The sequence below is a fragment of the Aptenodytes patagonicus genome, chromosome 4 (assembly GCF_965638725.1).
Source record: "Aptenodytes patagonicus chromosome 4, bAptPat1.pri.cur, whole genome shotgun sequence".
NCBI lineage: Eukaryota > Metazoa > Chordata > Aves > Sphenisciformes > Spheniscidae > Aptenodytes > Aptenodytes patagonicus.
The window spans coordinates 76,404,118-76,428,620 of NC_134952.1; the positions used below are offsets into that span (position 1 = coordinate 76,404,118).

Sequence of the window (24,503 nt, forward strand, 5' to 3'; positions counted from 1 at the left end):
GCAATCATAATTAAACAATAAGAATTTCTGAGCTGTTGTAAAATTACCAGTGGTTTTCTTGTTCTAATGGTATAGCTGCAACTTCATTGCCCACATCCAATTATTCCATTTCCTCCACAGAGGAAAACTATTCCTTCTGGGGCTGTTCTATTCTGGTTTAATATAGAACATTTTCAGTAATGTATCCCAGGATAGCAACATTCTTCTAAGGATCTTCTGAGATCAGATATCTGAGTTAACTCCTTTAATTCTGTTTCTTTCTAGGACTCGATGAATATTAAACTCAAAGACTCTGTCCAAAAACAAGCAGAAAACCAGAAATGCAGTTTTGGCAACTTATGAATAAATGCTTCCTATTAGTTCAGTTTGAAAGAATTAGTGTCTTAATTAAGCATCTTACTGTTAAATGAGTAAAGTTACTACTGTCTTGTAGATTACGTGTTACTGTCCAAGACGCTGAACAGCTGAGGACAGAAAGAACAGCACTGGAGAAACAAATCACAGAGCTTCAGACAAAGTATGCTAATCTAGAAAGGGAGAAATATGATGCTGTTGAAAAAGTCCAAGATTGCATACAGCTCTTAGAAGAAGCTAACCTACAAAAAAGTCAGGTGAGGCAATGGATGAAGATATTTTCGATATTATAATACTTTAATCACTTACAGTTGTGAAGTGCCTGATGATGTATTCTTACAGGCATACATGCATACACAACCAAGCTTCTTTTATGTCTGTTGTACTAAAATTAGTCGTGTAAGATAGCAAACTGTGATATGACCATACATTACTTAGACTTGTCATACAGTATAAATTTCAAAGAATATGTTGAGTGCCTGGATAAAGGTGATCTAAGTGATAATGCTGTCCCTGAACTTGAATTTTCAAAAATTTTTGACAGCTTCTTATCAAATACTTATAAACAAATTGGGCTGTCAGAATAAAAAGGAAGGTCCTGTTATGAATTTATAACTTATTAATGGTTAGGAAAGAAGAGCTAAAGCTAAATGAACTTTTTTGTTATATGGTGGACATGGTTCACCAAGAGAATAAGTTCTGTGTTCAGATCTTAATTATTCAGAAGAAATCTGGAAAAGTGACTGAGTAATGAGTGGGTGAGGTCTGCAGTCCGGAAAAAATTGCAAAGGCATTTATTAGTGTATTATAAAATGGCAGAAGAAATTCAGATGTGCCATACTGGGTGCTGAACTTAGTCTTACCAGTCAAAAAAATGGTTTAGGAGATGGTGTGGATGTCTCTTAAGAATACATTCATGCAGTCCTCAGTGGTACTTGATACAGTGAATAGAATGTTCAGGATGAAAGTTAAAAATAAAGATGCCTTTAAACATAGTGCACCTTCATGTGCAGTTTTGATCAGCCCATTTCAGGCAAGACATAGGAGAATTAGGAAAGTGCAGGAGGAGTCAACAAAGAAAACTAGACATGTGGAGAGGTCTTAAAACAAATTTTTATATACAATATGGGATTAAATTGTCATAGGATGATGTGTATGCCAAAAGTACAGACATGAAAACAGTCGCATTCACGACAGGACAATCCACCAAAACTTCCTAAAATACAGGGTCCAATCCAGCAAATCTTGACGTGTCTATTGATCAAAAAAAAATAGTCACCGTTTTCCCAGTTCTTAACTTTCCTGAAGTATCTGCTGTTTGCCCCTTTAGGAGATAGGATACAGGGCTTGGTAAACTTTTGTCTGGTATGGGTTCTTTGTGTTTTAATGCTAAGCTTCAGTTCGAGTCAGGCTTTTAGAAATATAATGAATTGTGTTTGCTGGCAAGACAGAACTTTAATGCACATCTGATGACTGTAGCCATCAGTAAGTGAAACCAGTTTTAGTTAATGTCTGTGGGAATAAATGGAGAATCTTAGAATTGGTTCTATTTGGGCTAACATGTTGAACTGTTGAGCAGTTAAGGAGATAAACGCTCCCTTTTAGTCTGAAGTTGATTTTCAAACTTGAGGAGCCTCCTGAGTATCTAAACTAGCATTTTAACTTTTGGAATGTTAGTTAGTCTTGCTCTTGCTGATTTCAGTTCTGTGACAAAGGAGGCAGACCTGCCTCCTTTTTTCGGACAGAAGAGGGAACTAACTTCTTTAAAGAGATCCTGCTACCTTCTGGCCTGCTTCCAGACTACATGAAAATACTGACAAAGCTTAGTGTTCTGGTCATTACTGCAGTCTGTGATTCTTCTTGTTATACAAAAGAGGATTATCAGCTTGTTACAGCCTTTCTTCCCATATATTTATAGTCATTTAGGAAACCCTTCGGTGGCATCTTTTCCTTTTCATAATTTCCTCATAACTTTCTGCACCTCATTTGCTTTATGAACTGATCTTCTACAATTCCCTTTACCTGTTAGGCTCTAGTTCAGAACGGGGTGAAAAATGAAGTTTTACATCCTCCAGCTCTCGATGGCCACCTTTGGACTTCTCAGTTCCTTTTTCTTAGTAAGGTATTTTGATCCTTAACAGCATTCCCCTACAGCCCAGTAGTGGGGAGAATACGAAGAATGAAGGGTAAAAATAAAATCTTTTTTTTCAGAGTTTAAAAACCAGAAAACACTCTTTCATTTGAAAATTACTGGTAAGGAGTATAAATCACATTTCCAGTCTGCTAAGTATTAGTACATCAGGGCAGTGTTAGAACACCATTTTTCATCCAAAAGTAGTTCAGCAGATCATTTGATGCCACTTGCTATGAACTCACACGAAGCTGACAGAAAGAAGTGGCCCAGTAAAAATTATTGTGATGTAAATTGCGTCTCTAAAACAGTAACTGAACAGTTGCAGATAAATAAGTGGCTTGTTATAAATAACAGTTTAGATTAAGAACAGTTTAGAATTAACTGGAAGTTGCAGACTTGTTAATTTACTGCTCTGGCTAAAACATCCTGAATTTTTCAAACTGGGAAGTTTATTAATGAACAGGATAAAAAAATGCATAATATACATATCAGTTAACTCTTTGTGTCTTAAACTGTGGCTACAGAGTTTTCTCCCTGCTCTGTAAGAGATTGAGGGGTGGGAGTAACAGGCTGTCATAATAATGCAGCTTCTGTTATGTTAACATTGTAAAGCACACAAAGCTAAGCTTACAAAAAGACATCAGAAGAATTTTAAAAGAGTAGTTTGAGAAATAAAATACAAAGTTGAATTGAATGGGAGCAGTAAAAGAGAGTATGACCAATGAAGTGGCATGTTGCCTGAAGTGAGTAACCTTCTATAGGCTGAATTTATGTCATCCAATAGGGACGTCTTTATGTCTTTCTGCTTTTATGCATCTACATATTCTCTATGTGCCACCTAGGATTTTTCATCTCACCCATCAAGAATTCTATATTTTGTAATCTTTTCAGACCAGTATCTCCTATTATACTTTAACATCAGTAGGTTTCTTGCATCCTCCGGAGGAAGGGTTCCTTGCTACGCCTTTTTCTGTAATTCTCGCCATTCTTTTATGCTAAAGAGCTGTTTGGTTCATGGTTATCCACCACAAAAGGGACTGCATACACATTCCTTAGTTGCTTATAAATTTTTACTCCTTTACTTTTAGTTTTCTGGGAGATGAGTAATTTAGGATATCAACCATAAAAAACGCTTAGCTATATGTAGGAGCACGTGTGTGTGTGTATACAGGTATTCCGTTTCCTATGGAATAGGAACAGAGAACTTTCTATGCGTCATTGGCATTTTTTATTACAGATCCTGGCCCCAGATGAGAACATTGGAGAGTAGGCTTGCCTTTTGGTCTGAGTTCTTACGCTTTCTTCTGTATAATTCCATGCCCAGCCAAAATCTGAAAGTCCCAATAATAAGTCTCAATAAAAAAAGGCATCTACTAACACGAACTTTTTGTGTGGTTCTGATTTACAAGAATGTGCATTTAGTGCAAAATGTTCTCGCTGTTCTTGTTTTCTTGTTGGGTCTCGGTGTCAGCTACTCCAAAGGAAAAAGGAAAAAAGGTGGCTGTGTGTGGTTTCTTCTCTCAGTGCTAGATACTATGTCACCACTGAAATATTATCAGTAGTGTTTCAAGTTGTTATTTTTTTCTAGGCACTCTTTGGAGAGAAACAGAAGGAAGAGGAAATAAAAAAAATGAAAGATGAAATGTCTCAACTCGCAGAAGATACTGCTGCAAGAATTAGAAAGGCAGTAAGTTACGATGTTTAGAAAGAATGGGAATTTTTTTGGTTTTCCTCAGCATGAAAAGCTATCGATGGTGCATGGTCATCATGAGCAGTTTTCTTACAGGTATTTTGATAATATAGGTAGCAAGGCAGCATGCTGACAGTACCGCACTCTTCAGCTTTGTTATCTAGACATAGATTCTTTGAAACTAAATGATATTCTTAAACCTCTCAAGAACCAAAAGTGTTGATGTCTGTGCAGACACTGGTTGCACTGGGAAGATGTAAAGAATGGCACTTCAGTTTCAGAGATTCTGTTCAGTAGCACGTCGACAGACTGAGTGTTGTATTGGTGTCAAGGTATTTAATGTATGATACATGGCCTCATCTTGGAAGTTGCTGATGGAAGCTTATCCTGTACGTTCAGATGATAGGACCTGTTGACAGTTGTACTATTGGTTTTTTGGCATCTCCGTACTTAAAAATATTCCCCTATTTAGGCAAGTAAGACTCTTCTATCAAGTACAGCTAACAATCAAAAGGCTCAATGTCACAGCACGCTTAGAAATCAGAATTTTGTAGAGAAATTACTAAAAAAAAAAAGTTGTCCCTTTATGATTTTTGTTATTGTCATTATGAGCAGCTGAAAAATTGAAGGTCTTCTGATAAAAGACCAGTCACAAAATTTTCTCCATGTTGTGTCCAACCTGCAGTTAAAATGCAGACTGATCTACCTGGAGGTTCTCAGTAATTATCTGCATGTCAAAGAGACTTGCTTTATTTTAAGGCAAACTCCAGAGGAAATAAAGGCTTGTTAAAGGCATGTGTTGACAATGTCTTTTGTTGCAAGTGGACAACAGTGTAAAGCAATTATCTTGTTTGTAAGTTTTCAGCGGTGCAAACTGATTTTGCCTCCTTTCACTTTCTTCACTGTGACACAGTGTGCATATGTGCTGTATAGGGATGAAAAGATTCTTTTTCTTTCCAATCCTTTCATTTTGAAAGGTTTCAGGAATATACTGCCTAAATCCTCAGAGCCTTTAAAATGAGGATAAAGATGGTTTGTGCCTTCTGTTTGGTGGTTACCTGACAGAATCACAACAATTGCATGGATTACTTAAAACTGCGATATTGAATGTCATACATGATTTGGAGAAGGTGTGAGAGCTAAAGAGCAACTAGGATGAGCACTTTGGTTGTGACAATGATTTACTCATCAGAATTTAGAAGTTTAGAAATGTCCTATTTCTTCTTCTGAAATTATCTCAGTAAAAGTGAATCTATCAAAAGCATAAAAAGTAAAATTTTAAACTACGAGTTGTCATGTTCCTCCAGGTACTAACAAATACTTCTTTTGTTATGTGATCTAAAAATATCTGTTACAAATTGCAAATAACTTGGACCTAATGGACAGCAGCTTTTCCAAAAGCTTATTCTTTTTGTAAGGCCTTGTGTTTTTTTTCTAAACACCTTTAGTTAAAGTAGTATGGATTGATAATAAACATTCTTTCTAACATTTATGTAGTAAGACTTGTCAGTTATTGCAGTCCTATATATGTCCATATTTATATATATGCACCACATATAGACAACGTATATATAAAAACAGGATGGAAAAATAGGTCATGGGATTAATTTTTTAGTTTTACTTTGTTTTTGATCACAGGTAGACTCTGCAAAGAAGCAATATAATGTGCAGATTTCTCGACTAACAGAAGAACTTTCAGCCCTTCAGATGGTACGGTGTTGACTGATGAAAGTATTTTTGATAGCAAAACATTTGAGACTTCTAGTTTTTGTTTATCAAGTAAAATACTGAATTCAGGTAAAAGTCAAGTAAAATACGATGAATGAATAATCGTCTAGGACTATGCTTTATTACTGTATAGCACTTTATGTCCTGCATGTCTCCAGACATTAATGCAGCATACAGTGTCTTTCATCTTACTTGACAAAAGCGACTGTGTGCAGTGTCTTAACAGTCAGTGCAGAGATTCATATTCAGGTGTAAAGGATATTTGCTTTGAAAATTCATTTTTAATGTGCAGATTTGCCTTATGTGTATGCCATCATACCATACTTTTACTGAGAATCTTGCCTGCCTCTGCATGAAATAATACAGTTCTGCAAATCCACGCATTTCTTTGTGTAAGTTTATTCTTTGAGTTATGCGTGTTCTTATCATAGTTCACAAGCATCTTGACAGTGAGATTCTGTGCTCTAGAAAACATTTCCCATGTGATGGCTTTTCTTAAGTATCCCCATTTCTTTCAGGGATAAATAAAGCATGGAAAGCTGAGTATTGCATATCTATAGTTGGGTATGTAGAAATGAAGTATATGAAAGTTGATAAAGTCTAAGAAAAGTCTGTGCATCACAACCATCATGTTCTTGAATGAACCAGGAACTTGTAACAAATTATGTGGGAGCCCAAAAGAGTGCATATGCACCTATTTATGGATTAAACTTATTTAAAAAAGGTTTCATTTTACATGTCTTAGTCTATCGTGAATGAGACTGATCCTATAGAGAAAATAATGAGCGGGTAAATATAATCAAATGCATACATACCAGCAGCAAGAATTACATTTACAATGGCTGGGTTTTGGCTTTGGCACTTCTTGAATTTCTATTTTGAGTTATTTTTTATTAGATTTATTGAAAAATGACTTTTTAAAATAGGAATGTGGAGAAAAACAGGGTCAAATTGAACGAGCCATTAGAGAGAAGAGAGCAGTGGAAGAAGAACTTGAAAAGGTAAGGCAATTGCATGCATTTTTACATTACGTTGAAGATCTCTTTTCAGAAGGAGAAGATACATTGATTTTTCTCATTTCTCATGGGGTTTTTGTTCCCTTAATTTTCTTTTTTTTAGTAGATTTTCTTAATTGTAATTTTTCATGTAATTGTTTTAATGTGGGTTTGGGGTTTTTTTTAATCCAGAAAGCATTTTAAAGCTGTAATACTGAACTTGAAAAAGAGAGTTCTTTGAAAAGTGTAAAAAAGTAAAAGGAGAGATGTTTGACATAACCAGAAAGAATGTTGGTACATATTCCAGTTAAACTTAAGTTCAATAGACAGAAAACTAAATGAATGCCAGATCTTTGAAAACATTTTTTTCCAAGTAGCAGCAACAATGATAGAAATTCAGTTTTGTTTTAAATCACTGGAAAATAGGACGCAATGGGGAGAAGCCTCCTTGTCAGTACTACACAGCCAACCACCAGTGCAAGGTAAAGATGATCTTACATGTAAGTGTATTCTTCAGATTTACAGGGAAGACAGAGGACATGAATCTGACCATAGAAAACTGGAGCAACTGCATCAGAAATACTTGCTTGCAGAAACTACAAAAGGTGACCTTCAGTTAAGTCTACAGACAACACAAAATAAACTGAAACAACTGGAAATGAAGTACGTAACGGATGTTACAGAAATTGGATTGGAAAACAATGGAAACTATTTCTGACTAATCAAATTATTGATTATGTGTTAGGTTTTTGTCACATCTTTTTAACCAGTAGCAGGAATACTATCAAGATACCATAATTCTGAAGCAAGGGCAGTTATGAATCACTGTAAAAGAATTAAAGGGGAAAACATGCTATAGAATGAAAGATTTTCTTTACAGGACGAGAACTGCAAGCAGTTGTTTCACAAAAAAATGAAAATAGGAGTATATTATTTGGAATCTTACTGCATTTTTAAATACTGTTTGTAGGAGAAGTTACTCTGAAATATTCAGGCAGAATTTATTGCTTCTTAAATTCATCTACAGTGTGGTGTCTCCTAGTACATGCAGAACACTATGTTTACATAGCATACTGAATTTCAGGTCTGTGTTCAGAGCTAATAGACATTATTGCAGTTCCAATAACACAATGGTAAAAAGTACAATATGGTACAAGTTTTTAGACCAGGTTGTTGTTGTTTTCAGCATGAAAAGTGTAGGATTCTCTAGAAGTTTCAGTCATTTCTGTACTCTGATGATTGTAAATCCTGTCACTTCGCCAGAGCAATCCTCAGTTGGGAATCTGGAAATGTTATAAAAATGAAAATCTTCTGTTTCACGTTGTCATTTTACTGAGACTGCTACCATATTAGATTGGTTTTATGAATTCCATCATCTTGATAAAATTCCTTGCTGACTTGTGGGTAGTTCTAGCTGCCAAGCCCATTAAACATGCTGAGCTGATAGAAACTTTCAGGAAGAAACAGGGGAGGAGCTGTACTGGGTCAGACCAAAGATCTGTCCCAATATATATTTTTTTTCTCTAGTGTGGTGGTAGTTCAACTCTTGAGTTCCAACAAGACTTTTCTTCTGTTTCAGCTCAGAGGAAGAGAAATCTCGTTGCCAGGAAGTTATCTGTAAATTGCAAAGCATTCTGGATTCAGAAAGAGAAAAGAGTGCCTTTGTCAGTGAACAAAGGCTAAAACTTCAGCAAGAGAATGAACAATTGCAAAAAGAAATGGAGGGCTTGAGAAAACTGGCCATAGAGGCTCAACAAAAAGCTAAAATAAAGGTATGGTTTGTATGTTATTTTTATTTTAACGTAAGACTGATATTTGCTTAATAAGGCAGCAGTTCTAAGAGAAAATCATTGAAAGTTTAAATTAAGGAAGAAAGTTTCAATGATGCTTCCTGGTTTCTGTTTAAAAGTAACTTTGTTGTAGCATTGTGTGTGCTCAGAATCTATTGGGTAACTCAATCTCTGCTAATTAAATTGTATTTTATTATGTATTAAATTCTGCTTGATAAGAAGATCTCAAATGTTCTTTGCTTTTTATAAGATGAATAGATTAAATAATAACATTTTCCTTCAAGTGATTTCACTTATTCCAGTTCCAGATCTTCATTTATCTACTGTCTGTAATGTATTAGGAATCTCTCTATGACTTTCAGTCCAGAGTGTTCCACCATGTTGTCAGAGCAGTGTGCAATTAATAAATAATTTAATAGTGTGGGTGTCAAACATTGGTTCTGTATTTTCTGGACAGAGAACATTTTTCTATATGAATAGTTGCAAACAAGATAATTAGCTGAAAGCTGGATGTTCTTTTTGAATGTGTTCCATTAAATGCACCTGAACAGACTGGAGGTGGGAGAATGAATTAATAGTAACCTCAGCAGATTCGTGGTACCTTTGGCTCCTGGAGGGAGTAACAGCTTTGATCCTTGATGTGCTTTCTAAACATACAAAGCTGGTACTTTCCCCTCTGCTCTTAACTTCAGGAGTGTAAAGATACTGAAAAGGGATCTAAGAATCTGCAGCAATGAAGAAGACTTCAGCAAGCTGTTTTACAAGTTGTGAATGGGGACCATCTCAAATCCGGTTTCCACTTTGCATCACAAGATAAAGGAAGCAGTCAAATTAAACAGGAAATCTTGTTCCAACTCCAGAACCCTTTGGCCAAATGTAGTTTAAAAACAAAGGTTCGGACTCTTGTAACAGATAGGTAGCGGTTATAAAGCATATACCACATCTTTGTCTGTCTCGTTTTTAATCAGACAGGCTTCCATTATAGTCACAGATAAGATTTATTGCTTGCTTTCATTTTCCTTTGATGTACAAAAGATTTTAGACGCAGTTAAGAAACTCCTAACACATTTTAGCTAGATGAAAAAGAAAGAACGTGTTTCTGTGGAGAAAACACAAGGGAGAAGGATAAAGATTATTTACAAAAATAAGCATACACAGCTCATTATCCTTTATTGTCAGTTGTACTATTTGCTTAAATTGGCTTTGGGAACATGTATCTCTTTGAGCATATAATTACAAGTTTAATTATCGTATGTTACATGCTTTCAACAAATGTTTATAAATTTAACTTGTGTTGTGTTAAAAAAAAAAAAGAGCAACAGACTTGATTGTACTGGATTTGTATTTTTTCTAGATAAGCACAATGGAGCATGAGCATGCTGTGAGAGAACATGGATACGAAGCTCGACTTAAGGAAATGGAAGACACCAGTCAGAAGTCTACTGCTGAACTTAGACGTCTGTTAGTAGCTCAGCAAAAAGCAACAAATCGGTGGAAAGAAGAAACAAAAAATCTTACTGAAACTACAGAAGCCAGGATCAGTAAGCTAAAGTAAGTGCACTTTTGTTCCTCTTCTGGTAGCTGTTACATTTTTAGTTACTGTTTGGTGTATGGCAGTAGACCTGTGATGAAAAACCATGAAGAGCAAACCGTCCGGACTAGATGATATGCTTTCAGCAAAACAAGAAAGAATGTTCTAACGAAAGAGAACTTTTGATGCTCCTTGTGAAGTTAGCGCTGAAGTAAAAATTTCGCAGCTTGTTGATGTGTGTGAATTTTGTAATGGCAAAAAGTAAATGGAATATATTACTTTTAATTTGCTCTTTCAAGATATAGCACACTCAACTTAGAGAATTTTAGTTTTGGATTATGAAAACCTCTATATTTATAGCTATTCAGAACAGTTGCCATAAAATCAGTTGTGGAGTGAGTCTCCAGACTTCTAAAATAAGCTGGAAAAAACCTATTGGGACGCACATCCAATGTGCTATGCTGAGCAGTTGCTGTCATAAATGAGGATACAAATGAGTTGTGTGATTGCCCTAAGCAAAAATATGATACAAACTTTACTTTTCTCTTAATTCATACAGGTTGCCAGGTAACTAGCTGATACTTGTATTCCCAGCACAGAATATAAGAATATTTTTGGTTTTGAAAGGACATAATAACAAGGGCATCTCACGCAACAGACACAGATTACATATCATTCCTAGATGCTGGGGAATATAAGCACCTATGGTGCCTGTGAGCCTATATACAGACAGACATCGACTGGTTTAGAGAAGACGGTGGCGTTATTGGAAATGAGTGAGTAGAGAAGGAAGTATCCCAATGAGAAATTAGCCATTTGCAAGTTATGTCTGAAATAAATTCTACAAGCTTATCTTTGTTTTAAATGCATACTGCTATAGATAGTGTTTGCTTCTACGTGGATGTTAATATCCATTTAAAAATATTAAGAATCCACACTGATCAGTTTATGAAATAAGCAGATACGGCATCTACATTCATCTTGGTTTTCCTTTTCGGTGTGTGGACATACTGCACAGTGTTAAAATGTAAATTAATTGATCTGTGCACAGCGGATTTGTAGTGTCTTTCCTTTTATGGTATTGCCTTCCTCCACCTCAGCTTCCTCGCATGTCTTGTGTTTCGCTGGCAAGTAACAGCCAAACTGTGGCTAGTTGCAAGCTGACACACACACTCACTCACTCTGGTTAGCCTGCCAGCTGGTGCCTGTAGGAGGCCAAGTTTTAAACGGGCTTTCTCTCAACAGAGGCAAAGATAATATGTTTGCCTCACGCTTTATTTGATTTCTAAGCTCAGGAAACTCTGTCAGTTAGATCAAGTAGACTATAAATTAGAGATTAAATTAGCCTGATATTTTTATAGAACAACTTTGAAGTTTATGTCCTCAAGATCTCTTCCTCTTCAGAATTGGTTGAAAATTGGAGGATATTGGCAGACCGGTACACAGTAACTTCTAAACTAGGAAGCTTGATTTCATAAGTCTCATTTCTTTAAAATTAAAATGGTTAGAGAAGAATGTAATGTTGCATATATCATTATCTTTTAGGAAGTGCATTCAGTGGGTTCTAGAAGAAAAATTCAGGGTATGCAGCTCTGTTAATTTGAGAAATTTGAAATGACCCTTTAACTTTAGTCACTTAAAGCTCAGGATGCACTCATGTATAGTTCTTTGCTCAGATTGATTTTCAAAGTTGCGTACTATCATGTTAACAAGGAAGCAAAGTTTTTGCCCTATTAAAATTGGAAACCTGTGAATTCTAGCTTTTATTTCTTTTGGAGTAATCTTTGGATTTTTCATGTTTTATTATTATAATGGTTTACATATTCTCAGCTCAAACCGTAGTATTTCCGGTATCCTATGCAATTCTTGGGGTCACAATTTTTTAAGCATGGCTTGCCATTTCTTAGTTGTCAGAATGCCAACGGTGTGAGTGGAATTGGAACTCAAGTTTCTAAACCCGAGCAAGGAAAACAACTTCCTGAAAATGGTGCCTACAACAAACCTACCCTACCCCTACTCTAACTTGGTTTTCCATCTTCTTTAGAGAAGTGTGTGAATTTGACCTCCAGTCAACTTCGCAAATAGCAGTCTCGTATGTAGTAGTTCTTCCCTTTGACACTAGTTTCATTCCTCTTTAAAGTGACACAGTGTCTATGATGGCTAGTTGTACCCATTGTCTGTCCAAATAGAGGGTGCTATGAGTTCCATCCTGCGTGAAATACAAGAATGGTGGATAAAACATTTATTGATGACCTTTCTGTTCTACTAGCAGCTTCACTGATCTGCTTTTCATTTTTTCAAGTGCTCCTTTTCTGAGTGTTTAGAACACTTTGCAGTAGTAGTGGATTGTTACCTATGATAACTAGTTCAGTTTAAATTTTTCAGATAGTTCAAAATCATACTAAATCCAATTAGAGATAACATGTTTGTCCATTTTTCTAGAAAAACAAGTCCTACATAATCAGTCTGGTCATTTTTACCTCTCCTAAGTAAACAGTCTGGGGTTTTTTACCTTATCTGTCCAGCTATAGGCTGGCTTTTTTTTGCCTTAAAATATACTGCATTTTGCAAAGATTACTAAACTGTTCTCTAAAAAGGCAAAAAGTCTCTTTCAGAAGACATCACAGCGTTGAGCACGTCTGCGAGAGACTGGGAGCTGTGCTTACTCACTGACAGTTTTAGTGGTAAAGCTTCACTGTATGTAATTAGCTGGGTCTTACTAATGCTTTTTTGACATCTTTTGTAAATGCAGTAACTAGAGAAGAAAAATATTTTGTAGTGTTTTATGCTGAGGTAGATTTAAGCTGTTAAACTTGTAGATTATTTTCTGTAAATGAAGCTACAAAAACTCTCACAGTTGAGCATCTGGGGTTCATAACTACACCCTGAATGTAGTTCAGCAACTTCCAATTAAAAGGGAAAAATTGCAGACTTCCAAAACAATTGAAGTTGTCTGCAAAACAGCTGCTTTCCTTCTTAAAGCTTTAACATTAAGTGTTAAAATGTTGCTATAGTGGACCAAAAGCTTTAGACCTTACTTATCTGCAGCAAAATGCTGACGTAGAAAATATAACAGACATGAGAGGAAGTCTGCTTTGTGAATTCGTATGAAAAATAGGTAGTAAATTTTGAAAATGTCCCTGTTTATGTGAGAGACTGCCTATGTGGCATCATCTGGAAAACTCCTGTGATAATTTAACATCCTGTGTCAGAGAATACTGCCTGATGAGCAGAACAGAAAAATGTTCATCTCATATTAAAAATTGTAAGTCTACGCTAAGTCCAGATTATTCTCTGTGACTTCGGTAGATACTTTGGTGCAAGTCTAAAAGCAAAGTCAGTTGCTTTTTAAGATGATTTCGTAGGTGATGCTTTTACGTGCTGTATAAGCTAGAAGCAGAAGTTTTTATCAGACATTTGCTCTACCTAACAAGGAAGCCAGCAATAGAAACAAGTTTGTTCTCTGCTAGAAGGTTGTAATTCAAACTGACATAAGGAATTTCGTAATTAAATCTGTGCAGTGATGCTCTGATATTACGGTGACAAGTGGCTATAACAGAACCTATAAGTATTACCTAGAAAATTTAAAACCAGCTTATTTTTCACATTATGTGCATTACCAGATACCTAGCTATATAGTGCAGCATCCAGTTGGTATGAAAATTAGCTCCTGAGTTACACAGTACTAGTTATTCAATGCAAAGTCCTTGCTTATATTATAAATGAATAATTATCATACTTATTTTAATCTTATCACAGTAACATTGTGATTATGATTACTGATGAAAGTTGCTGATTATTTAAAAAGCAAAATAATTTTGCAGCAAATGCATTTATCACAGAAATACCAGCCAGACCACTAAATAATGGACTGATACCGGCTAAGCAGGATCTATTGAATTAGAGGCTCTGTTTTAAAGTCCTGTTGAGGCTAATGCAGGAAATGGTATCGCCAGGCCTTATAGCGGGGTCCAAGTGAAAGGCCGATGTTCACCCGGCTTTCCTATACACATATTTTTAAGTTTATATGGTTTTGAGAGGGTTAGTTAAGCTGTGAGCGTGTGAGGAAAACTTAGTATCTTCCTTAGAAACTTCATCTTGACTGGGCAGCAAGAATATGAACTTAGATGAAGATATCAACATACCCTTTTTGGATTTAAATAGAGGGCTCTCCAAGTTTAGCTGCATATCATGGTTATTTAGTATATTTTGAGGACAGTCTGAGACATTCCTTGGCACTTCACAAAGTTACTGTTTGATGTATCGGATTCATGTAAATATATGAGCAAACACAGAGATTGTGTTGGTGACATGTAGCAGAATTTCAGGTTTTAATAAGAATGATTACTTTTACAGCGTAGTAATGTGCTTTATACGTGAATGTTTTTCAGGAAGTTAAAAAATTCCTAACAAAGTCATAGCCATCTATACTGGGGAGGTAGTTTACATAAAAGCATTTTATATTGCGTTTCACCAGAAGTTTGCTGTTAACGCAGCTCTCAGAAGCATTGAGTCAGTGTCCCATTTGTTAGTGTAGGTGTTTCCCATTCCTTTGCCTTAAATTCATGATCTGTTGCTGTTTTTCAGTTCTATCCTCATTACTTTCATTTTCCATGTGAAGGTGTCTGAAACATTTTGGCTTCTTTACTAACTTCCCAGCAGCAGCTGCTAACTTTTCCATATTCTGTGCTGCTCATTTGTCATCTTTTAAGTCTGCAGTGTTTTGTTTGTGAGGTGTAATACGTATGCATAAAGGAAGCATTAAATAAATACTTTTAAGAAATGAAGCAACATCAGTGAACGTTAGATGATTTTTAATTTTTAAAAAATTAAGCAGGAAAAGTAAATTTTGCAGCCTGTAACAGTAGAGCAGAATGATGATTTTTTCTAAGTAATATGAGAATCTAGCAGATCAGTGAAGAACCTGTAGATAAAAATGTTGATAAATAAATTGATACTTTCAGGCTTCACTGAAAATTATTCTGTGCTTTCTTGGAGATTTGGCTCTCAGTTCGAGTTAAACATGTAATCGTTGCCTATAAAACTGAACTTGGAATTAAAAAACAGCATTGAAACACTAGGCAATGCATTGAATACTTGTAGACTAAATTCCACCATTTTCTTCATAAAGATACATTACAGTTTTCATTTATGAGAAGGGTTTTCTTCCCTCTAAGCATCTTAAGATGCTGTACGCTTTTAGAAGGATTTATTGGTCATAGACCTCACCTTCACCTTGCAAGAGGGCAAGGAACCAGTTTTGCTTCAATATACTTGTGCCAAAAGTCAATCTTGAAGGTAACTAAGAAGGTCAGTGCTTCTTGCAACATAGGTCATCGTTCCAAATAAAAACATCGCTCTTTGGCAGCATGACTAACAACTCTTGATGAGTGTGTATTCTCTTTATTCCTGCAAAACATATAGTCTGGCAGACTATGAAAGGAAGCTGTCCTGACTTTTGATTGCATCCATTTTAGATGTACTTTGAGTTCTAATGACATTTACTGAAGTGAACTTAGACAGCAAATATTTACAATTATAAAATAGTTATGCAAATGAATGATTACTGTTAAAGGTTGTAAAAAAGTGGTGTAGCCACTCATATTTATTTGAAGATGGGTTGTCCCAAGGCTTTTCTATTGAATTTAGGTTGTTTCTTTCTCTAAGAACATGTATGTATGTAAAAAATTAATTTAATCTGTATCTGTTTATATGTGCTTATAAACACATACAAAAACTATCACCCTCAGATTAAGTTTGGGGAAGTTCTATATTTTAAGTTAAGGTGAATTTAATGCTTCTTAAAGACTTGTACTGGGTTTGGCTGGGATGGAGTTAATTTTCTTTATAGCAGCCTGTATGGTGCTGTGTTTTAGATGTATGACCAAAATAGTTTTGATAACACGGCAATGTTTTAGCTGTTGCTGAACAGTGCTAATACAGCGTCAAGGCCTTTCCCACTCTGCCGCCCCAGCAAGTAGGCTGGTGGTGGGCAAGATACCCAGGGAAATGGAGAAGGCGGAGGTACTCAATGACTTTTTGCCTCAGTCTTCACCAGCAAGTGCTTGAGCCTCACCACCCAAGCCGCAGAAGGCAAAGGCGGGGACTGGGAGAATGAAGAGCCGCCCACTGTGGGAGAACACCAGGTTCGAGACCATCTAAGGCACCTGAAGGTGCACAAGTCCATGGGGCCTGATGAGATCCATCCGCGGGTCCTGAGGGAACTGGCGGATGAAGCTGCTAAGCCACTATCCATCGTATTTGAGAAGTTGTGGCAGTCCGGTGAAGTTCCCACTGACTGGAAAAGGGGAAACATAACCCCCATTTTTTAAAAGGGAAAAAAGGAAGACCTGGGGAACTACAGGCCAGTCAGTCTCACCTCTGTGCCTGGGAAGATCATGGAACAGATCCTCCTGGAAGCTATGCTCAGGCACATGGAGGACAGGGAGGTGATTCGAGACAGCCAGCATGGCTTCACCAAGGGCAAGTTCTGCCTGACCAACCTAGTGGCCTTCTATGATGGAGTGACTACATCAGTGGACATGGGAAGAGCTGTGGATGTCGTCTATCTGAACTTCTGTAAGGCCTTTGACACGGTCCCCCACAACATCCTTCTCTCGAAACTGGAGAGGTATGGGTTTGATGGGTGGACTGTCCAGTGGGTGAGGAATTGGTTGTATGGTTGCATCCAGAGGGTAGTGGTCAACGGCTCAATGTCCAGATGGAGGTTGGTGACAACTGGCGTCCCACAGGGGTCCGTACTGGGACCAGTACTGTTTAATATCTTCAGCAATGACATAGACAGTGGGATCGAGTGCACCCTTAGCAAGTTTGCAGATGACACCAAGCTGAGTGGTGCGGTTGACACGCCAGAGGGACGGGATGCCATCCAGAGGGACCTGGACAAGCTCGAGAAGTGGGCCTGTGTGAACCTCATGAGGTTCAACAAGGCCAAGTGCAAGGTCCTGCACCTGGGTCAGGGCAACCCCTGGTATCAATACAGGCTGGGGGATGAAGGGATTGAGAGCAGCCCTGCCGAGAAGGACTTGGAGGTACTGCTGGATGAAAAGCTGGACATGAGCCAGCAATGCGCGCTTGCAGCCCAGGTGGCCAATTGTATCCTGGGCTGCATCGAAAGAAGCGTGGCCAGCAGGTCGAGGGAGGTGATTCTGCCCCTCTGCTCTGCTCTGGTGAGACCCCACCTGGAGTCCTGCGTCCAGCTCTGGAGCCCTCAGCACAGGAAAGACATGGACCTGTTGGAGCGGGTCCAGAAGAGGGCCGTGAAAATGATCAGGGGGATGGAACACCTCTCCTCTGAAGAAAGGCTGAGAGAGTTGGGGTTGTTCAGCCTGGAGAGGAGGAGGCTTCACAGAGACCTTATTTGCAGCCTTTCAGTACTTAAAGGGGGCTATAAGAAAGATGGGGACAAACCTTTTAGCAGGGCCTGTTGCGACAGGACAAGGGGGAATGGTTTTAAACTAAAAGAAGGTAGATTCAGACTAGATATAAGGAAGAAATTTTCTACAATGAGGGTGGTGAAGCACTGGCACAGGTTGCCCAGAGAGGTGGTGGATGCCCCATCCCTGGAAACATTCAAGGTGAGGTTGGAGGGGGCTCTGAGCAACCTGATCTAGTTGAAGATGTCCCTGCCCACGGCAGGGGGGTTGGACTAGATGACCTTTAGAGGTCCCTTCCAACCCAAACCATTCTATGATTCTATGATAAGAAGCTGGGAAGGGGCACAGCCAGGACAGCTGACCCCAACTGACCAGAAGGATCCCCCATACCCTATGATGTCATGTTCACCAATAAAACTGGGTGGAAGTTCTTCCAAAGTAGCTGTTGTTTGGATACTGGCTGGGCATTGGTCTGCTGGTGGCGAGTGATTGCTTTTGCATCAATTTTTTTTCCCCTTCACTTATTAAGCTTTCTCTTGACCCATGCGTTTGTTTCACACCTGTACCCTTCCGGTTCTCTCCCCCTTTCCTCTGGGGGGGAGTGAGCGAGCAACTGGGTGGGGGCTTACCTGCCAGCTGGGTCAATCCACCGCGAGACTGAAGGACAGATGTGGCTTTTGAGACGGAAATGCATATTAACACTTAATTTTAGTTGAATTGGTTTGGTTACTTGCTGTGTTTCAACAGGCTTGCTTTTTGACAGTTGCATCTCTGCTAGGGTCTGAGATTGAAGCACCAATTCAGTTCTGACCAGGAATAATGAGTAGAATGAAGTGAACTTCTGAGAGGCAAAAAGTCATCTTTCACATTCTTCATAGGGGTTTAAATGGAAAATAGTAAGGAGAGAAGTATAGAAATTCTGTAAAACTAGGAAACATTTCTAAAGGTACTATTTTTCATAACATAAAAAGAGCTTTTAAGTCTTGGTGAATAATTTAACTATTATATGTTGATTAATTTAGTAACTGACACTTGCTTGAGTTTCTATTTTATTTTTTTTCTCCCCCTGTATCTGGAACATTGTTTAAGTAATCTAAATAACCAAATCAGAGTTAGGTTTAATGTTCAAAAAGTTATTTTGCTCTTCAGTGTCACTTCTCCACAAATTTGTGTGGAATTTGATAAGAAATAGAAGCAATCCACGTTGTTGCTGATCTACAGGGTGTAGAGTTTCCAATTGTAAAGTTGTAAGCTCTAAGATCGCTGTCAGTTTGAATGTCCCAAAACTTCAAGGGACTTAGGTGATCTGCCTTTGACAGCTGTGGTAAAATAATAGTATCAAGTGCTTCCAGCTTCTTTTACATTTCTTGTCTTCATTTGAAAGAATTTACTTTTGAAAGAAATGAGGAATACATACGCATATTTTTAAAGGCTCTTGCTTTCACTGATGTACGGTAATCTAGAAAAACGGTTCCTGTGCCCATATTTTGGGGGAAGAGACTGGCTAGGACTGTCCTTATTACCTTACAGCATTGTGTATAAAGCTTTATAGTCCTTCAAACTTTAGCTAAGAAGAATAAATGACAGCAGAGATAGCAAGTGAAATCAGCAATACCAAGGGAATATTTAGGAAATTTGTAAATTGGAAGGAAACTAACTTCAGTAACAACAGAATACAGGATAGATTGAGAAGGGGTGAGGGAGAAAGTTCTGACAACAGAATTTAAGCAAAAACAGGGTAATCTGATCTGCTAGCATTTACTGAAAGAAAATAAAGTGAAAGACTGTATACAAGTTTAAAAAATAAGGGCAGATTATTCATTCATTCTGTAAAGTCCACCTTGACTGGTCTGTACTTATGTTAACTAGGTTAAACAAATAAATAAAAAAGAGGTCATAATACAAATAGTAATAGATGGTTAATCCCTTCTAATCGGCATATCAGTATTCATAGATTTTTATGTTCTAATCCTGAGAATGAAGAAAAGAATTGGGGTAAATTGAGAAGGAATTTGGCAGATAACCACTGGTTATACATAAACACAGACTCCTCACCAGCGGCCAACACCAAGAGCATATTTTTGTTGAACATGATTCTGGCCCAGGGATCAGAACAAGATCCGCACTGATAAGCGAAGTGTCATATCCAATCAAATGACTGAACTATCCACAGAATGCCCTTCAGCGGAGTAGATCTTGAAAACTGCAGATGGGAAAAAGGCGGACGTTGTAACTTGAAAACTTCCCAGGAAATGGACGGTTCTCAACTTTGCTATAAATAGTACTTTGGCCTGTGAGACATGTGGATGATTGCTCAGTTAAGGTACAGTTTAGCCTGACTACTTACTAGGGGTAGTAATGTGTACACACAAGTCTGTTCTCTTTTTAGAAATATAAACTGAATCTACAAAACAAACAGTACATGAGACAATTTATAAACGTTGGCTTAAATGATAAAGAGGGTAACTACTTGAGAAGTTACTTCCATGTAACAATGCATTTGAGGAGCTTTAAAAATCTTAACTCTTTAACTAATAAAAATAATAAAATTTATTACTAATACATAGTATGAACAAATTGGTAAATTAATAATCTTAACCATCTGCCACTATTGCCTAGTAGTAAGATACAACTTTTTGGGGAAAAAAATCAAAAATATTTGTTGTAACATAAGCCCATTATATTTGAACAACCATACTGAATGGCTTCATTTTTTTAATATTCACTTGAATTATAATTGTCAGTACTTATAAAAAGGGAATCCTTGCCATATTGTTTTTAAATTTAAATACTTTGCTTAGCTTAAGTCATCTGATTGCAGCTCTTTTGGGTGTCTTTGTTCCAGTTTCTGCTTCTGAAACGTTTCTGTGTCCTAGTTAGAGTCCCTGACTCATCGGTAGCCATGTGTGTGTTTTGGAGTTCTCGGTTTTACCTGTTCTATAATTGAAAAGAATCTGCCTCTGAAGAATGACTGGTTTTGGTGCCTGTGTATGAAGTGTCGGCCAGGACTGCCTTCTCCTTCTCCCTACCTCCTGTACAGTGCCTTGAGTGAATTGCACAGCATCTTGAGATGAAGAAGTTTCCTCCATTTCTAAAACATTATTCTTGGCTGCACTTCTGTAATGTTTGGCAGCCATAGCTGCTTATTTTAAGATGTTCATTAAAGAAAAAAATTAACAGGATGAGAGACAGCTGCAGGTACTGGCAGTATACAAAATTCATAATTACTAAGAGTAAATGAAGCATATTATATTATAATTCAACCGAAAAAACAGCTGGCACATGCTGTATTTGTCATGTGAGAGCTTTGCAGAACGTACTTGCTACAGCTGGCGGATTTATCACCCGCCTGCCAAAATGCTAAAAGCTCACCTTTTGTTTCCTGCTCACTTAACAAAGACAATATGGAGTAGGGACCGATTTGATTATTCAGCAGTTGGGGTTACTGCTCAATTTTAATATTAAAATCTCATAATGTGTGTTTGGGGGAGGGTTAACAATCAGAATGAATCAACTGTCTAGCTCAGTGGCCATCACGTTTCCCTATGCTTACAAGGTTAAACTGTTTTCTTTACATACATGTTCAGTGTGATCTAATTAGAAAAGTAATTTCTTGATACACAGCTGTATATGAGCATGTAAACTCTGTTTATGGCCCGCGCTGCTAAGAATGCTAATTCCACACCTCAGTACAAGTATAGGAGACAGATTGTTTTCAGTAACTAAGAATTTTTAATTTAGAAAATTAAACTATGTCGATAGTCTTCTAAGATGACGTAGCAATAAAGACGGTTTGTCAGAATTTAAGAACTTCCTTATTTTCAAAGCCTTTTTTACTAGCCTAGTTGAACATTAGGAGTCTACACACGGTAAGGAGTAGTGTTTGAATAGTTTCTAGGGAGTTTATTTTGAAAAGGTACGTACAAAAAGATCTGACAGGAATTGTATAAAATTTCTGTTTTGCTAATAAAACAGTTTATAAAAACTGAACTTTCAAAAAACAGCTCCTATATTGAAAATGCTTCATCTTGATGCTTGATATTGATTACAGAGGACAAATTGCAATAACAGTGTTAAGTATTAACATACTATCTTGATCCTGCAATTTTAATCCGTATTTAATTCTTATTTGATATAAAAATGTTCACATCTGATAACACAGGTATAATCTATATAGAATTTTAACTGTTTCACATCGTCTAAATATCTGCCTGCGTACTCTCATTTTTATAGCAGCTAGTCAAAAGGTGTTGAACTGTTTTTATGATATCTACCTGGGATTGGTTAAAGGGGTTGGTTGAGAACAAGGGAATGGAAACTACCAGCCAGGTGTACTCACAACCTTACGTTCACAGATATATTGCGACCTTGTATTTCAAGTGCCATACGGCAGTTTTCAGTCAAACTTTTATGAAATACTAAGTTGAAAAGTTTTTAAGAGTAAATTATTGTTGAGAACTAAATGCCATCATTAAAATAGCAGAGGCTTTTCAAGATGAAGATCTGAGGTTGAAGCATCTCCTACCTTACCTCCATTCCCCCAGAAGGAATGAAGGCTTTAGCTTCCATTACAGTGCACGTAGTTTCAGTAATAGGCAGAGCACCTCAAGGTTAGGTATCGGCTTTCTGAGCGTTGTCAATGTTCTACATGTTCATGAAGGTGATTGCATTTCAGCATACTTTCAACTTGGGAAAGGAAGGTAAAGTGAGAATAGATTTGAAAATTCTTCTTCACAAGCATGTTTGAACCTCAGTGTAGAAGGTGAAACCTTCCTGACAACTATACAAATTCAGGATCACTAAAACTCATTCAGTATAAAAGTAAAAAGACCACTTTGAAGAAGGTGGCATTTTCCTTTTCCTCGTGAAGCGTTACATTGTTGTCTGTCTCACAAGTATAGAATGATTTGGGTTTAGGTACTTCAAAGCACCTTCAAAAATGTCCATGTTGAAGCCTGGTTATGGGACACTAATTAGAATGTTAATCTAGATATTGGATGCACTGTGCAAATGCAGCTTATATTTATAGCATATGTGATAACGTGCCTGCAAAATAAGATTCAATAAACAGAAAAAAAACCCCTGTAAAATGTCAAATGCTCTTGACAGAGTCCTATTGATTTGAACAAATATATCTCATTCCTCTGCCATTATAGTCTGGAGTACACATCATGAAGAAGTGCTAGCTGTGTAGTGCTTTTGAAATCAATGTTTTAAGAGCAACGCTATAATTAAAAATACACCATAAGCCCCTACAGTGCAAGAAAGTACCTATGAAATTATATTCCGATAACTGATGCACTGCTGTGTGTTAATCGGCATCTTTTCTTCCGATTAACAGAAGTGAGCTGAGTCAACAAAAACTTCGTAGCCAGGAGCTCATTTCTCAGCTGGAAATGGCAAATGAAAAGGTAACTGAGGTAAGACAATGACTGATATGACAACTACTTTCAGTTACAACCTGATGCACGCACACCAGGATCTTAACAGAAACCTATTTAGATGAGTTATGTTGCTGGTTTAGAAAAAATTAAGGATTTTTGACAGGAGTAGTCGTAACTGGAAAACCCTGCTGTTTCTGCTGACTGCTACGTCCAAATGGCAGGAAGACAAATTAACTTTACTCTCAAACTACAAGGAAAGGTAAAGGAGAGATCATCTTTCAAGGTTACTAATCTAGCAATTTTAGACAATTCAGGAAACGTTTCTGAAGTCAATTCTGCCTATGTATGCATGCATACCTCTAAAAAGGACTAGGCATTGTGTTACGGATAATGTAGCATATGCGGAGGTATCAAATTCTCAGCATGCTATGTGTGTAGTAGAATTTACACTGTATGTGCATACGTGCATATAGATAAAAGCATTTTCCATTAAAGATTAAGGGCAGGGTTGTTTTGGAATGTGCATTGTTCAATAATTAATGGCCACTTTAGAAAACAGCTATCCTGTCAGCCTCGTAAATCGGGGATAATATCCAATTCTATCTAGGATAAGTCCTTCTGTGTTGTTTTTTGTAGTGCTGTATTGTTGAGAGGAAAAAAATGGGGCTGATGCGAGAATAGATTTGCATAAGTAAAGGATAGTTAAGAAAGACTTTATACCTACACTTTGATGAAGAGAACAGAAGAAATCTGTACCAAGATTATCATCTCATTTGTGTTATCTAGTATATTCTTTTTCCCTTTGAGTATAGCTAAAACCATTTACATTGTAAGATCGTGCAAATTAAAGTACTTGGATTAAAATGTCAGCTTTCATGCATCTTACTTCAAGATGGTGAAATGAGTAGAACTTCCTCTGCAGAATACTCTGATTGGAAAAGTCATATGATATCATATTTGAGCTGGAAATTCTCTATAATGTGTCAGCAGTATGTCTTCAGTCTTATTGTAAGTGGTAAACAGTTCCGCTTCTGCAGTTCCTCTTGTTTTCAGCTCTTTCACTACAGTATGTATGGGTCCAGTAAAAAGAACTTTGCATTTGTAATGAGATATTTCACTTACACAGGATGAAAAATTAATGATGGAATATCGAGAATACATCAATAGGCTTCAAAGGCGACTGAGCCAGGCAGAACAGAGGGCAGCTACAGCATCTCAAAAGGTACAAAACCAACAAAAACCATGTTATCGAAGTGCATTAAAAAAATCCCATTGACTATTACAAAAATTTTCACTCTGTATCGTTCCTGAGGCAGAGGTGATCATTTATGTGCATTATGACTAATATAACTTTAACAACAAGCTTGTATTTTGGATGCGTCATCACAAAACTGATGCAGATTCAATCAAATGCCACCTTCCGACAGGATGCTTAAGTGACGGTATAGATTTGTTTATGGAAACAAATTTGATGCAAATTAAACTTCCGCGGTTCAAAAT

At 37.2% G+C, this 24,503-nt stretch overlaps 1 protein-coding gene across 2 annotated transcripts in view; it reads left to right on the plus strand.

The window, feature by feature from the left end:
* The window catches only part of SCLT1 (sodium channel and clathrin linker 1), a 48,278-nt gene that overhangs the window by 20,292 nt on the left and 3,483 nt on the right, over positions 1–24,503 (plus strand). For both annotated transcript variants that reach the window (XM_076337234.1, XM_076337235.1), the window contains exons 12-20: positions 434–611; positions 4,077–4,175; positions 5,817–5,888; positions 6,833–6,907; positions 7,419–7,564; positions 8,481–8,673; positions 10,046–10,242; positions 22,961–23,039; positions 24,130–24,225. In XM_076337234.1, the coding sequence (XP_076193349.1) occupies positions 434–611; positions 4,077–4,175; positions 5,817–5,888; positions 6,833–6,907; positions 7,419–7,564; positions 8,481–8,673; positions 10,046–10,242; positions 22,961–23,039; positions 24,130–24,225 (1,135 nt within the window). The remainder of the gene's footprint in view (positions 1–433; positions 612–4,076; positions 4,176–5,816; positions 5,889–6,832; positions 6,908–7,418; positions 7,565–8,480; positions 8,674–10,045; positions 10,243–22,960; positions 23,040–24,129; positions 24,226–24,503) is intronic.